General features: G+C 41.6%; 1 protein-coding gene across 1 annotated transcript in view; it reads right to left on the reverse strand.

The window, feature by feature from the left end:
* ikzf2 (IKAROS family zinc finger 2) overlaps positions 1–6,984 on the reverse strand; it is a 157,548-nt gene extending 150,564 nt beyond the window's left edge. The window contains 3 exon segments of the mRNA XM_084309494.1: positions 1,439–1,485; positions 5,515–5,581; positions 6,834–6,984. Coding sequence (XP_084165620.1) covers positions 1,439–1,472 — 34 coding nt within the window. The 5' untranslated portion in view covers positions 1,473–1,485; positions 5,515–5,581; positions 6,834–6,984.
* Between the last annotated feature and the right edge of the window lie 9,137 nt (positions 6,985–16,121).

Below are 16,121 nucleotides of genomic sequence, written 5' to 3' on the forward strand. Positions count from 1 at the left end.
AGACAGACAGACAGACAGACAGACAGACAGACAGACAGACAGACAGACAGACAGACAGACAGACAGACAGACAGAGACTCCTTCCATTTTTGTTAGATTTCCTCTAACGATTAATATAATATAAAATGTGGTTTTCATCTATAATCTCACAATGAAAATATCTTTTTACCTTCAAATGTTAGTATACCAACAAGATAAAACATTTTTAAATGTCTTCAGCAACATCAACAACTACAGTTACCATTTTCACAATCATATTACTGCCATTAAATACAGACACAAATGCCTGTCGCTTAATCGCCTCTATCTTGCAAACTTGTTCAAACATAAATAAAATACACAAGACACCAGGCAGTACGCAATGACTACTGGCAGGATCATCTAAAAGGGTAAAAGGCACCGTGGTCCGTGAGTGATCTTTGTGATTTCCGCAACATTGCGCTCAATGGAAGGATTGAGCTACTTGTTCCGGCACTCCCATTTCAGACACTGCCCACGGAACGAGCAGTGGAGGAGGAGAGGCCTCCTTTATCTTCCACCTCCACCCTTGCACCGCCCGCCGAGTGTTCCTACAGCTATGCACCTCAAAGTCCCCTCTGATGTCATCGACAAACAAGGTACCTGGGTTCAGATCACCATATACACAAGCTCACAAGCAAGATGAGAGGTGCAGAGGAGGCACTCTGAGAGACCCGAAGCCAGGAGGAAACCAGAAAAGAGCAATGGAGTACCACAAAGCACATATCCAGTACCTGCAGCATTCGGCAGGATGTCGCTATACAGCGTGCGGTTTCTAGACTTTCAAGGGCTAAACAGGAAAAATAGCAGTGCAAAAGGGAGAATCCCTAGTAATGTTTACAATCTCACGACTGCAAAGAAACCGTGTTATATAAATCATCTCATTATGTCAAATGGTGAAGGCGATGCATTGTGTCAAAACAGCCTGCCCCGCGATATGATATTCGAGATAAGTGTTCTGCTTTGCATTTGCAAATGGTTCATCCATTCTACACGCTCACATACACACAAGTGAATTCTCTTTCACACACAGACACACACAGACAACACACACACACACACACACACACACACACACACACACACACACACACACACACACACACACACACACACACACACGCACACACATCCTCGTGCATCACTTACAAAAAATACACATGACTTTCCAGCCACACAACATATCAAGGCAGAGCCAGTAAAGAGGCATCTGCCTGCTGGGTGTGAGAGAGGAAGGCTTTCTCATTGTAAAAAGATCAGATAGTTCTGGTTAAATGAAGTTTTGAATAATAATAATAATAATAATAATAATAATAATAATAATAATAATAATAATAATAATAATAATAATAATAATAATAATAATAATAATAATAATAATAATAATAATAATAATAATAATGATAATGATAATACTTACTAGCACAGTAGCCATCAGGTACCTCTGTCTCCATAGCTGAGGGAGAGCTGCAGGAACCAAAGAGAGACATCACTGTAACTTCCTGAAACACATTCTGTGGTACCCCACACCCCCCGCCACCCTGCATCTATCCTGCCTCGACCTCCGCATTGGTCTGATGTCACCCCTGTTCCTGTCCGGTAACACACAACTTCTACCACCTTCTGACAACTGACAACTGACAAAATAACCAGAAGTGCTGCCATAATGCAGGATTTGTAGTGAGAAGTGGAACAACTTCAATAACGGCTAATATCTTTTTCTTTTACAGATCCTGGTCCTCACAGTCTCTTACCACGTGGAATATGGAAATTATTGATCAATGTCAAATGTTTATTGTCCTATAAGCACAACAGTAATTGACGACTCAAAGGCAGTGTGCAGCTTTTGAAATGTGCTCCTGTGACCATAAATAAAATTACGGTAGCTTGTCGATCACAAAATCATTAACACTATAGGGTGTAGAACCACTAATAATCAAGTATTTTAATTAACACAACACACTGTTGGCCTATACTTTCACAGTGTGCATTAAGGTGACAATAGCAGATTTTCTATTCACCTTTAGTCACTGAGCCAGGGCCTCAAATAGAGTCTCTGAAAGTCTCTCTCTTAATGTCACCTGCCAACAGTCAGCAGGCAATACTATTTAATACTCTCAATAGCATAGATGTGGGGTGCTGAGGCTTGTTTAAGAATGGAGTCGCTTTGCCACGACAACACGCTTGCTTATTAGAGAAGTAACACATATATTTATGGTAGCCATCTATACTATGGGCTATTTAAATAACAGTGTGAACAGTCTTGTTCCTGTTGCACGCAGTTTCAGGTCCTCTGAAAAATATATACAATGACTAAAATGAGTTGGTCATTCTCTTGTGAGATATTTTTTTTATATGGCATATAAAACATGACATGTGATTTATTTTCATTTGTATTTTTATTTTTACATTTTGGCAAATGTTCCATCATAAATGACAGAGGAAATGCACACTTTGCTTAGATAGCTGTTGTAAAATGTAACCTTTCATCTAAAAATTCTGAACAAATATACCCTTTCTTTATTTACTGAACTCTTGGCATATTGCAATCTTGTAAGAACTTCCGTTTGAATACTTACACATCAATATTTCATGCTGAATCTTATTATATTCAACTTTTTAACATTTTATACTACTAAGTTAGCTTCCAGCAACTGACAACATTGGATGGCTTTTAGAGTCAAATCTATGATACTACTACTACTTGATTGATTGATTGATTGATTGATTGAAAACTTTATTAACAGATTGCAGAATGGGTACAGTACAGTACAGCTCAATACATACAATTGTTAAGGGGATGCAGACCAGAGAAAGACTTTCGTCTTGTTTACATCAGGGTCCCCCATTTTCAATTCATCGTAACATATGTGACATACATGACATACAGATAGACAGTACTGCTACATCTATACATTTATGACATACCAGATTTGCAATTACAGTACTGTTTGTGATACAAAAAGAGTCCAGAAAGAAAAGAGTATATACATTAGACGTAGAAACTGTACATTGGATTGGGTAGGTGGGGGTGGGGGGGGACTGTACATTGGAGGTGGTTGGGTGGGTGGGGGGGGGGGGGGGGTTGGGTAGGAGGGGTGGGTGGGGGACACTGTACAACTGTACAAACAACACTGTACATTGGATTATTGACAAGACCATACTTGGTAATTTACTGTACATTGGAGGGGGTTGTGTTCGGACATTTACAGGGGCCAGTTTCGAGTTGCAGTCTCCCTTAGGTGTTTTTTGAGAGTGTTTTTGAAAGTGGGTAGTGATTCACATTCCTTTACAGCTTTGGGTAGGGCGTTCCACATTGATGTGGCATAATTGCGAAACGTGTTTAGTCCCTTGTTTGAGCCGAATCTGGGTTTAACATGATTTGTGGAGCTCCCTCTGGTGTTGTGATCGTGGTATTCACTGACCTTTGGGAAGTATTTTGTCATGTACATGGGTACCTTGGTCGTGTAGTGTATCTTGTAGACCAGGCCCATTGCAAGTTGCTGTACTCTGTCGTCTACTCTAAGCCATCCTAGGTTGTCAAAGTGGGCAGGGGTGAGGTGGGTTCTAGGAGTAAGGTCAAGCAGTAGTCTGACCAGTTTGTTTTGAGATGTTTGTAATTTTGTTTTTAGCGCCTTTGAGGTGCTTTGGTACCATGAGGTGCAAGCATAGTCGTAGTACCCTTGAATGAGTGCTCCTGCTAGAGTCTTCAGGGTATTCTTGTTTACCAGTGAGGAGATCCGGTACAAGAATCGAGTTTGTTGGTTGACTTTTTTTATTACATTGGATGCCATTTTGTCACAGGAAAGATTTGCCTCTAGGATGGAACCCAGGTAGGTAATATCTTCTTTCCTTGTGACAATATTGTCACCCACTGTAACTGAGAAGCCGTCGGTCTTGCTGAGTTTGTTATTTGAACCGAAGAGAATGGACTCTGTTATGCCCATGTGTAATGATAGTTTGTTATCAGCGAGCCATATGCAGATTTTGCCTAGTTCTGAGCTGAGGGTTTTTTCAACCTGTAACTTGTTCTTGTCAGAGACCAGCAGGGCTGAGTCGTCCGCAAACAGGAACAAGTTGCAGTCACAAGCTGACGACATGTCATTTGCATAAATTAGGAACAGTAGCGGACCTAGTATGCTTCCTTGTGGAACACCACAGCTTACTGTGAGGGGGGGGGATAGGGTACCGTTTACCTCCACCATCTGCTCTCTCCCCTCCAGGTAGGATTGCATCCAGCTCACTGATAGACTATCAAAACCAATTGCTTTTAGCTTGTCAATCAGAATGGTGTGATTGACAGTGTCGAAGGCCTTTTGTAGGTCCAGCATGACCATGCCGCAGTATTTGCCCGCGTCCACCTCTTGTACTACTACTACTACTACTACTACTACTACTACTACTACTACTACTACTACTACTACTACTACTACTACTACTACTACTACTAATAATAATAATTAATAATAATACAAATAATAAAAATGTTGAAACACATCCCGCCACTGAACCAATATTGTCTTGTCTTATTCTCCATTATGAACCAGTGAAAGGCCTATACTCTCAGAGAAACTCAAACACATATAGGCCTATATCCCTCTCTCCTGTGTCAGTATGATTTGAACTATATGCACAGGAAAAGCCAGTCTAAAAGCACATGTTGGTCATCTTTAAATAATTATAATGAGCTGTCAGCATGGATGCAACATTTTAATAAGCATACAATGTCTGACCCTTGCATGCTTAAACAATCACACTACCCCATGTACAACGCAATGTAAACTGCAGAGAGCCGTACTGTATTGTAGTACCCATTCTGGTACTACTGGTTGTGGCTGAAACGTAGAGACGCATCATGGGCTGCTAAATGAACACGTGGTGCCACCGTGCGACACACACCCAGGCCTGATCAGCCTGTGGTGGGCCAACCTCGGCAGAGGGTGTATTGTGATAAATGGCCGAAACACCCAATGAGGTCGGGGAACACAACTGAAGATGTGTCGTACTGGTGATCATCACGTGATCATTGCCAAATTCCACCCCACTCCAACCTCATTCAATTGTTGTGCTGAATATTTAGGGATCTTTAACAACTAGTCCTATTAAGAATCCTGCAATCTGTTAAATACAGTTTTCATTCATTCATTCAGAGCGCAGACGCCTCACTCAGAATTTAGCTAAAGGCGCAGCTTCTTGTGATTCAGCTTCTACAGTGTCTGCTGAGAGACACAACAGCAATGTCTCTGACAGTAGGTTACATCCCACACACATAGTCCCAAAGAGGGATTCAGGAACTTAAACGTTTTGACACTGTTGTTAAATATAACATTATATAACGTATATAATAAAAGAAGAAAACATTAACCCATAACAATATTGAGCTCATTTTGAGTGCATTACAATTCAGTAATCTCTTATTTGAGTCACCAAAATAGCACAACGTTTTAAGCAATAATAAACAAAAAAAAGCAAGCGGGGGAATGAATATACATTTACCTGTGAGTTTATCCCCCTGTACAGCTGGTGTCCGTCAAGGAGAGATAACTCGTCTCCACCTGCCTCCCTTATAAATATAAATTATCGAAATAACCTGTTAATTGTCTCTCATTGATTGAAAAAAAAACAGGGACCCCGACTCATAAATTCAGTGCTATTTAAAAAAGAAAAGTGTAAAAGACATGATGGCGTGAATGTAAATGGAGGGAAGATCTCCCTATTATATTAGCGCAACAATACCATGCACACCTAACTCTGAAGTCTAAACTCGTCTGAAGTTTAGGAAGAGCGCATCTGTCCTCAAGTAGGTCGCTATAGTCGTCGCTTCCTCTCCTTCGCCCGTCAACTGTTCCACCTCTTGCGCCGCGACCCCCATGAAGCGCAGTGAATAGTGAACCGGTTTGAGTTGGGCCCCTATGATGATGGGCACCAAGGTGGGCTTCTGTTGTGCGTCTTGACGCCAAACTACTGTGAGCAACAGGTCAGGGGAAAGACTTGACAAGTTGGAGAAAAGAAAAGAAAGAGAGGGATAGATCAAACTGGATCCACCGGTTCCTGAGGAATTAGCCATAGAGACGGAGGCAGGGAGCAGCCAAGCTATTCGACAACTAAAAAGGATTGGAAAACTCAGGGTCGGGCAACGTTCAAATACCATATGAGTTGTTGTGACTCATGAAACATCCCTTAATTCACGCGATGCTCTGGGAGCAGCCGCCACCTGCCTAACATCAGTGCATTTGTTTATTAGCCTATTGTGCGCATACTACGTGATTAAGTTATATTTGGTTAATTGTTTCATTTCCAGTCGGCTGTGTTGATTGATAAGGACTTCACTGACAGCTCCTCTAAATGTCATGATGTCATGTATGCTGTGTATGTCATAAATGTCACTATGATTTGAGAATGGGGGACCCTGATGTAAACAAGACAAACGTCTTTCTCTGGTCTGCATCCCCTTAACAATTGTATGTATTGAGCCGTACTGTATTGTACCCATTCTGCAATGTGTTAAATAAAGTTTTCATCCATTCATTAAATCATTCCAATTCAACTGGTTATCCGATCGCCGCAGTCTCACGCCCGTCTGACTGGTCGTTTATCCAGCAGACGCACCTGTCTCCCCGGCTGCAGACATGCGCGCCTACACACTGACTATAGGTCTATAGCCTTGGAGCGACTGTGCCTGCTGTGGATGTCTAGACTATCAAAGGTTACGTTGTTCAAACAGCAGCAACACATAATAATTAATTATGTCATTCAAAAGCCACAACATAGCCAATTCATGCACGGCACATCATAATGTCTGTCTTTTAATTTACCTTAAACACGCGAGAGTTTAAATAATTCCATATGCTTTGAAGTTGTGGATTGCTCCAAACTAGATGTCTCGGTTAGAATAGACTTCATTCTAGCCCGAATATCGACTACCGTTGGTTCCGCATCAACAGTTGGTTAGATCCATCGCGGACTTCCTCCATCTTCGAAAGCAGAGCAAAGCAGACACGGGTTGATGCTAGATCGGATGGGGTCATCGGCGTTTTATTTGGACTCGTCAGTTTTTTGGCCAAGTTGCAAAGCCTAACGTCGTCATTATTGTAACCTTAAACGTTGTTTATAAGCATATCCCCTAACGCTAACCTTAACATCAGCATCCCACTGTCCCACACCCACACTGCCTCACACTTAAAAATAAATGTAAACACTTCCTTCCGGGCCGTCCGATCTAGCATCAACCGCAGACAAACCGCCCGAGTTGCTATTCTGGGAACTTGGTGACACAGACCAACGGATCACTTTGTGGACCTCTACCTGCCTGTCTGTCTGCCGAAAGTCTCCCTCTGCTCCTCAATCGATTACAAAAGCAATTTGGTGGCTTTTATTAACCTGCAGTTATAAGCTGCATAATATACACAAGACATAGCCCCTATCTCTCTCTCTCTCTCTCTCTCTCTCTCTCTCTCTCTCTCTCTCTCTCTCTCTCTCTCTCTCTCTCTCTCTCTCTCTCTCTCTCTCTCTCTCTCTCTCTCTCTCTCTCTCTCTCTCTCTCTCTATTATATATAGGTATACGTATGTGTGTTTATTTATAGTTTTTATTTCCCCAAAATTGACATCAACGATAATTTGACGTTTGAATAGGATAATAAACATTGGTCATTTTAATTTAATTAAATGTTATGATTAAAGTCTTAATTGTTGTTGTTGTTGTTGTCGCTGTTGTTGTTTGCAGTAGCAGTAGTAGTAGTAGTAGTGGTCGGAGTGGTAGCAGTGTAAATAACAGGCTAGTTACAGTAGTATAGTCAGAGACTTTATACAGGCTTTGGTACAGTGCTAGGAGTAGTGGCAGATGGTTATAAGTGTAACTGATATCTTGTTTTATAAGGCTTTTAGTCATCAATTCCTCAGAAATTGCCTATAAATTGATTTCTTCACTGGAATCTACACAAACCTCTCCCCATAGTTAGAAGTATTGCACTGCACTTGTTTTGAATCCAAGCTATTATTTGCTATATGGCTCCCCCCAGTGGTAATAAGAGACATGTGAGCTTGGAAATGGTTGAGGATCTCTAATTAGTAGCCTATGTAACATAATACGTCAAGTTTCAGTTTACTAGAGTACCTGCAGGCCCAAAATCTATAGAAAATGTATAATAATCATGTATTTATAAACTATTCTAGTTAAGCAAACAATTCGGATATGCACATGCTGTTATCATAATCTACAATAATTATCCGCCATTATTTACAGTAAAAGTAATGTAAAATTATGTTAGTCTCAATAATATCACAAGTGGCCTTTCACCCTTATTTCTGGGTAATTCAGCACATAATCACCCCTTTAAGTAGTACTACGATATGATATGATATTGAACTATCATATTCCTATTATTGTTTCTTCCAAGAAGAAGTATCAACCATTATTTAAAAATATGTTGTGTCTATGACATCACTATGTAAATGCATTTTTCCCTCCACATTTAATTTGCGAGTAATCCAACAAATAATCCCCTTTATTTTCACAAAGTATATCATCTGATTCCTGCATGCTTCTTTCTCCCTATTTCATTTTGAGCATGTGCAACATATTACATATTACACCACCCACCCCTCCTACCCAACCCACCCCCCACCAAACCACCTCCAATGTACAGTCCCCCCCCACCCCACCTACCCAACCTCCTCCAATGTACAGTTTCTACGTCAAATGTATATACTCTCTTTTCTGGACTCTTTTTGTATCACAAACAGTACTGTATTTGCAAATCTGGTATGTCATAAATGTATAGATGTAGCAGTACTGTCTATCTGTATGTCGTGTGTGTCATATATGTTATGATTAATTGAAAATGGGGGACCCTGATGTAAATAAGACGAACGTCTTTCTCTGGTCTGCATCCCCTTAACAATTGTATGTATTGAGCTGTACTGTACTGTACCCATTCTGCAATCTGTTAATAAAGTTTTCAATCAATCAATCAATTACAGTTACACATTTATTTCTAATCAGATTACTGTAATCTCATTTCATGTCCTGTCTTTTCCAAACCGTATATATAGAACCTACATATATATTGCCTTTAACTGAGCTCATTGAGGGCAAGACCTTGTTTACAGTGACGTTGAGACAAAGTAAAAATATATACAAGTGAACAATCAATTAAAAAATATTGTGCATTTTATATAGCGCTTTTATCCAAAGCGCTTTACAATTCTTTTGTTCCTCACATTCACACACCGATGGCAGAGGCAACCATGCACATCGGGAGCAATTAGGGGTTAAGTGTCTTGCTCAAGGACACTTCGACACGCTGCATGGAATGAGCTGGAATCTAACCGGGAACCATCCAACTACCAGACAGCCGCTCTATATAGAAAGATAGCTAAATCTTCAAACCTCCTTCCAATTTGCTCCTCACAGCAGTTGGACTGAGATGCAAAATACTTTGAAAATGGACAAATTGACTCCCTTCACTACTTTTAAGGACTCTATCGTAGAGTAGTTTACACACACCTGCAACTGTCACCCAGCCTTTTAACTATTACATACATACTTTTATTTGTTTGTTTGTTTGATGTGTGTTAATTATTTCCCTTACCTATGTTGATTTATTTATGTTGTCCCCTTTGCCTGTTAGCCTTCGAGAGGACCTTTTTCCTCTCACTAGGCCGTCATTGTAAATACGAATTTGTTCATAATTGACCTGCCTGGTTAAATAAACAGGATAGAAAATACAAAGTAAGGTACAATTAAAACAGGTACAAATAGGATGAATTTAAAGTGTCCAATGGTGATTTTCAAGATACCTTGTAGAGAGTTCCAAGTTGGTCGGAAAAAAACTAAAGGCAGATCTTCCCAGCTCAGTATAAACACAAGGGGCCTCACATAAATTAAATCAAATCAAATGTATTTGTAAGGCCCGACAACACACGTTAATGTCCCCATGGGCCACGTCTTCTTTAAACAAGTCAAGAAGAAACATCACAATAAATCAAGAACAAAACAAAAACACCATAAAGTCCAAAACATTTTAAAATAAATCAAATTAAATAAATGTAACACTCCCAGACATACCCCACGCAAAGGTAAGGAAAAACTCACTAAAACCTAACAATAGGAAAAAATGCACCACAGGCAATGTGGAGGAGAGAAAGCTTAGAAGGGCCGTTCAAGGGGGATCTCCCTTCTTAGATGTCTGTGATAGTAGTGTTGCAATAACACAGGCAAAACAGTTGGTAGGCATGCACTCATATGCATAGTGAAACGCAGATAAGTGCATGCAATAGCAACTGAACATTTTGAAAGATTAAAAATAGAGCTGATGGCGGATCTATTTGAGGCATGGGGGCGGCGCAGAGAGGGTCGCATCCTCCCGGTCATCATCACGGGACGTCCAACACTCCGGTCATCACTACGAGACAGCCACTCACAGGGAGACGGGACAGTACCAAATGACATAACTGTCTTTGTGTCGGAACGTGCCGTATGCAACATTGTGAGCCTGACATTTACAACATACTTTCATTTGCCATGCGTGTGCGTGCGTGTGTGTGTGTGTGTGTGTGTGTGTGTGTGTGTGTGTGTGTGTGTGTGTGTGTGTGTGTGTGTGTGTGTGTGTGTGTGTGTGTGTGTGTGTGTGTGTGTGTGTGTGTGTGTGTGTGTGTGTGTGTGTGTGTGTGTGTGACCTCAGCTGATCATCACAAAGTGGTAAGACCTGGTAAGACAGGCAGACACAGAAACTGGGCTATGATGTTACGTGAACTTGTAACCTTTTCCCCAAGGCAAACACACAGTGAGTCATCTGCATGTCAGAGTCAGATATATACTGAATCTGATACATGTTAAAGGGACCATGATCAAATATAAAGCTGTGATATACAGTAAACGTGACCTGGTTGTATGAAGCTTCATTGACATTGATTTTTGGGGGTAATACAAGTCTATGGTACATTCAGTTTCACCGATAGATGTCACCAAAACTATAAGGGCGGCTAGGTGGTGTAGTGGGCAAGGCACTCGCCACCAGTGTGTAGACACTAGGATTCGCGTGTTCGAATCCAGCTCTCCACATTGTTTTTCAGTTTGGCTGGTCGTCCGCAGTAATACACATTGGCCGTATTACGGGGAGGGAAAACTGAAGGGTGGGGATCGAACGTTGTGAACAAGCGACTCCTACAAGTCGGTTGGTGCGCCTGCGCAGTAGAATCAGGAAGTGTCGGGGGCAGCGTGAGCCTCCCACGCGTTACTCCTCGACACTGAGAGATCGAGCTGCGCAGGTGAAAAGATGCGACTGCTGTTACCTCAAGTACCGGAGGGGACTTGTGCTATGTATGACTTAGTCCACATTGCAGCCGGCTTGTGGGAGGCAAGAAACAGCGTTCGTGACAGGGGAGGGTTGAATTGGATGATACGAAATTGGGATGGGAGAAAATATGGAAAAATGGGAGAAAAAGTGAAAAAAAAAAAAAAAAAGATGTCACCAAAACTACATAGTGTCCCTTTAATAACACAATATGCGCTCGAGACCAACAGCTGCGAGAGAGAGAGAGAGAGAGAGAGAGAGAGAGAGAGAGAGAGAGAGAGAGAGAGAGAGAGAGAGAGACCGACCGACCGACCGAGACCGCATTAACTACCTTGTTTAGTTGAAACGTGGTCCAGGTCAGGAGGGCTTGATGAAGTATTATGTCCACTGTCCCACAGTCACAGACTGTTGTCTTGATTAGGGATGCTCGATATTGGCTTTTTTACCGATACCGATATTCCGATATTGTCCAACTCTTAATTTCCGATACCGATATCAACCGATATCAACCGATACCGATATATGCAGGGTTTCCCCCCCCCAAAAAACAGAATAATTTCAGGTAACTAATAATTTCACTGTATATATATATAACAAATATTGTTATTGTTTTTTTTCTTTTTTAAACCGATACCGATATTTTCCGATATCACATTTTACTGCCGATATCGGCCGATAATATCGGTTGGCCGATAATATCGGACATCCCTAGTCTTGATGTATATCCACTGTCCTCCAGACTGCATCCAGCCAAATAGCTTATTGTTAGTGTAACAGAGGCAACTCGCCCCTGCCACGAATTCGACCATGCCTTGAGTGGGAGTCGAACCCCAGGCGTCCGCACTGCGGGCGACATAACAAACCGCTGCGCCAAGAAAGGAATTCCCTAGTAACTAACCACGTCTATCCTGCCTCCGAGGATCACTACTCCACCCAAGGCACTGGTGTAACAGTCCAACACTGAACCTGCCACTTCGACCATGCCTTGAGTGGGATTCGAACCCCGGTCTCCCGCACCGGGGGCGACATCACAGACCTTTGCGCTGGGAAGGAATTCCCTTCTAAGCGCTCAGTTTGTATGCCTCTGGGGAGTGAGTTTTACACCCGTTACATTCACCCCCGCTAAACTCACACCACCCAAGGCATCCGGGTCTACGGCACCAGTGTAACAGAGGCAACTCGCCCCTGCCACGAATACGACCATGCCTTGAGTGGGAGTCGAACCCCAGGCGTCCGCACTGCGGGCGACATAACAAACCGCTGCGCCAAGAAAGGAATTCCCTACTAACTAACCACGTCTATCCTGCCTCCGAGGATCACTACTCCACCCAAGGCACTGGTGTAACAGTCCAACACTGAACCTGCCACTTCGACCATGCCTTGAGTGGGATTCGAACCCCAGTCTCCCGCACCGGGGGCGACATCACAGACCTTTGCGCTGGGAAGGAATTCCCTTCTAAGCGCTCAGTTTGTATGCCTCTGGGGAGTGAGTTTTACACCCGTTACATTCACCCCCGCTAAACTCACACCACCCAAGGCATCCGGGTCTACGGCACCAGTGTAACAGAGGCAACTCGCCCCTGCCACGAATACGACCATGCCTTGAGTGGGAGTCGAACCCCAGGCGTCCGCACTGCGGGCGACATAACAAACCGCTGCGCCAAGAAAGGAATTCCCTACTAACTAGCCACGTCTATCCTGCCTCCGAGGATCACTACTCCACCCAAGGCACTGGTGTAACAGTCCAACACTGAACCTGCCACTTCGACCATGCCTTGAGTGGGATTCGAACCCCAGTCTCCCGCACCGGGGGCGACATCACAGACCTTTGCGCTGGGAAGGAATTCCCTTCTAAGCGCTCAGTTTGTATGCCTCTGGGGAGTGAGTTTTACACCCGTTACATTAGCACTGTAGCTTTGTTGTTGTCAAACTTGTCACCACACAGGACATTCACAAAGTCAAAAACTAATAGCGCTTGCCGATTGGTGCTAAGAAAAGCAGGGCGGGTGCAAGCCGTGTGACGTAATTGGCAGACTCGACTGTCAATCAAAATTATTCTGTTTTCCGTCAGAGAGGAGAGGAGAGTGAGAAAGAGAGAGAGAGAGAGAGAGAGAGAGAGAGAGAGAGAGAGAGAGAGAGAGAGAGAGAGAGAGAGAGAGAGTATGCTGCGTGATTTTCCTGCACTAGCAGCAGACAGAGAGGGGCTGGGGAGGGGTGATCTGGCGACGTGTTTCCCGAAAATATACAGTGCACTGCAAACCCGACATTTTATTTTGTTGGGCAAATACCTTACCTGATGAAGTGTACTCTTGCTTTGTTTTAGTTGAAATAGTAACTGTAAAAAAAGAGGTCTCGACTCGAGTGTGAGCTCAACAACAACTGGATATCAATTTCGTGTTCAGTGCACTGCTGTGCTGCTGGCCCTGCGCGGTTTACATCATCTCATGATCATCACCCACCCACGTGCTATGCCTATGCGTAATAGGTCCTTCCAGGCTGGAAGGACCTATTATTTACAAGAGGTGTGGCATTTCTCTTTCTTTACCTAATATTTAGATTCTATAGTGACATCTTTCATTTGGAAGGGCAGGGCAATATATCTATATGTGCAACAGTAAAAAAAAAAAAAAAAGAAAAAAAAAGAGGGTGGCATAAAAAGGGCACTTTCTAATGAAAAATGAAAAAGGCAGGTGCCCGGGCACCCCTTCACCCCTATGTATGCACGTGCCTGACCCCAGGTGTTTCTCGTTTGTCATTTGTTCATGTGTATTTTAGTTCCTTGTTTCCCGTTATCTGTGTCGGTTCATTGTCTCTGTTAGCGCTTGCGTCCACCTGCCGCATATTTCTGGGCGCAAGCGTCTTTTGTCAATTGATCCCAATGGGGAGGGAGCGTATGCGGCCGCATGCTGCCGCCTATAGGAAATGCGCTGCAGTTGGCTTCTTTTTTCAGCGCTTTTCAGCTTTTTTGTGCGGCAGCACCCTCTGTTTGTAACCTGACACCGGAGTTGCCTGCTTGCCCACAAGAGACAGGAGCAGTATGAGGGCACAAATACACTAACTACACGAATACACTAATAAAAAGCTAATAAAAAGCAAAGGGCGAACTGTGGTGTCAGGCAATAACTATATATATAATTAATATACAATAAAGTGTATTAAAATATGCTATATGTGCAAAACCGCGGCAGTAAAATACGATAAAAAGATTTCTAGATTTCTTTCTCTCTGTCATCTTGCTACATACAGTGGTTCTCAAACTGTGGTACGCGTACCACTAGTGGTACTTGGTGGTACTGCTGGTGGTACTTGAAAACATAAAAATTAAAAAACAAATTATACTTTTTTTAGTTTTTTGTTTTTTGCACTGAACTTAGAAGCAGGCCAGTGTTTCTGGTTGCGGCGGTGCGATAGTTAGATAACCTAAATGCGGAACAACCAGGAGATCACTGTGACAGAGAGTAATGCAGTCTAAACAGTCATAAATCTTTAATTCAACTTCAGCCCTGATCATAACCATTTATTTTTTTAGATTTTTTGTAATGTCAGATAAAAAATGAAATACTCCCACTTTTCTGAAAAGAGTTAGTGTTAAATCTGACATTACAAAAAATCCATCAAAATCTGTGTTGTTGCTAATAATTGACACATGCCTACACTGTAAAAAAAAATCGGTAGAAAAACGGTAAAAGTCTGGCAGTTTGGGGACATAGATTTAGTGTAAAATTTACATTGAAATACCCTAATTAAAATGAAGTGGAAAAGCAATAAATTTACAGATAATTCTGTTTATTATTTGAGAACCCGAGAACAGAGAATCACTGTTAATTGACAGGTTAGGTTCAGCAGTGAAACACTGTTATTTTACAGGTTTTTTCCTACATTATTATGATCAAACACCTTCAATAAAGTGACAGAACTTAAAGTTCAGCAGTGAAACACTGTTATTTCACAAGTTTTCCCTACATTTACGATGAAACTCCTTCAATTAAGTGACATAACTCAAAGTTCAGCAGTGAAACACTGTTATTTCACAGGTCTTTCCTAAATTATTACGATCAAACACCTTCAATAAAGTGACAAAACTTAAAGTTCAGCAGTGAAACACTGTTATTTCACAGGTTTTTCCTAAATTATTATGATCAAACTCCTTCAATAAAGTGACAGAACTTAAAGTTCAGCAGTGAAACACTGTTATTTTACATGTTTTCCCAGAATTATTACAATCAAACTCCTTCAATTAAGTGACAGAACTCAAAGTTCAGCAGTGAAACACTGTTATTTTACATGTTTTCCCAGAATTATTACAATTAAACTCCTTCAATTAAGTGACAGAACTCAAAGTTCAGCAGTGAAACACTGTTATTTTACATGTTTTCCCATAATTATTACAATCAAACTCCTTCAATTAAGTGACAGAACTCAAAGTTCAGCAGTGAAACACTGTTATTTTACATGTTTTCCCAGAATTATTACAATTAAACTCCTTCAATTAAGTGACAGAACTCAAAGTTCAGCAGTGAAACACTGTTATTTTACATGTTTTCCCATAATTATTACAATCAAACTCCTTCAATTAAGTGACAGAACTCAAAGTTCAGCAGTGAAACACTGTTATTTTACATGTTTTCCCATAATTATTACAATCAAACTCCTTCAATTAAGTGACAGAACTCAAAGTTCAGCAGTGAAACACTGTTATTCTACATGTTTTCCCATAATTATTACAATCAAACTCCTTCAATTAAGTGACAGAACTCAAAGTTCAGCAGTGAAACACTGTTATTTTACATGTTTTCCCATAATTATTAC

Source organism: Notolepis coatsorum (assembly GCF_963971535.1).
Source record: "Notolepis coatsorum genome assembly, chromosome: 3".
NCBI lineage: Eukaryota > Metazoa > Chordata > Actinopteri > Aulopiformes > Paralepididae > Notolepis > Notolepis coatsorum.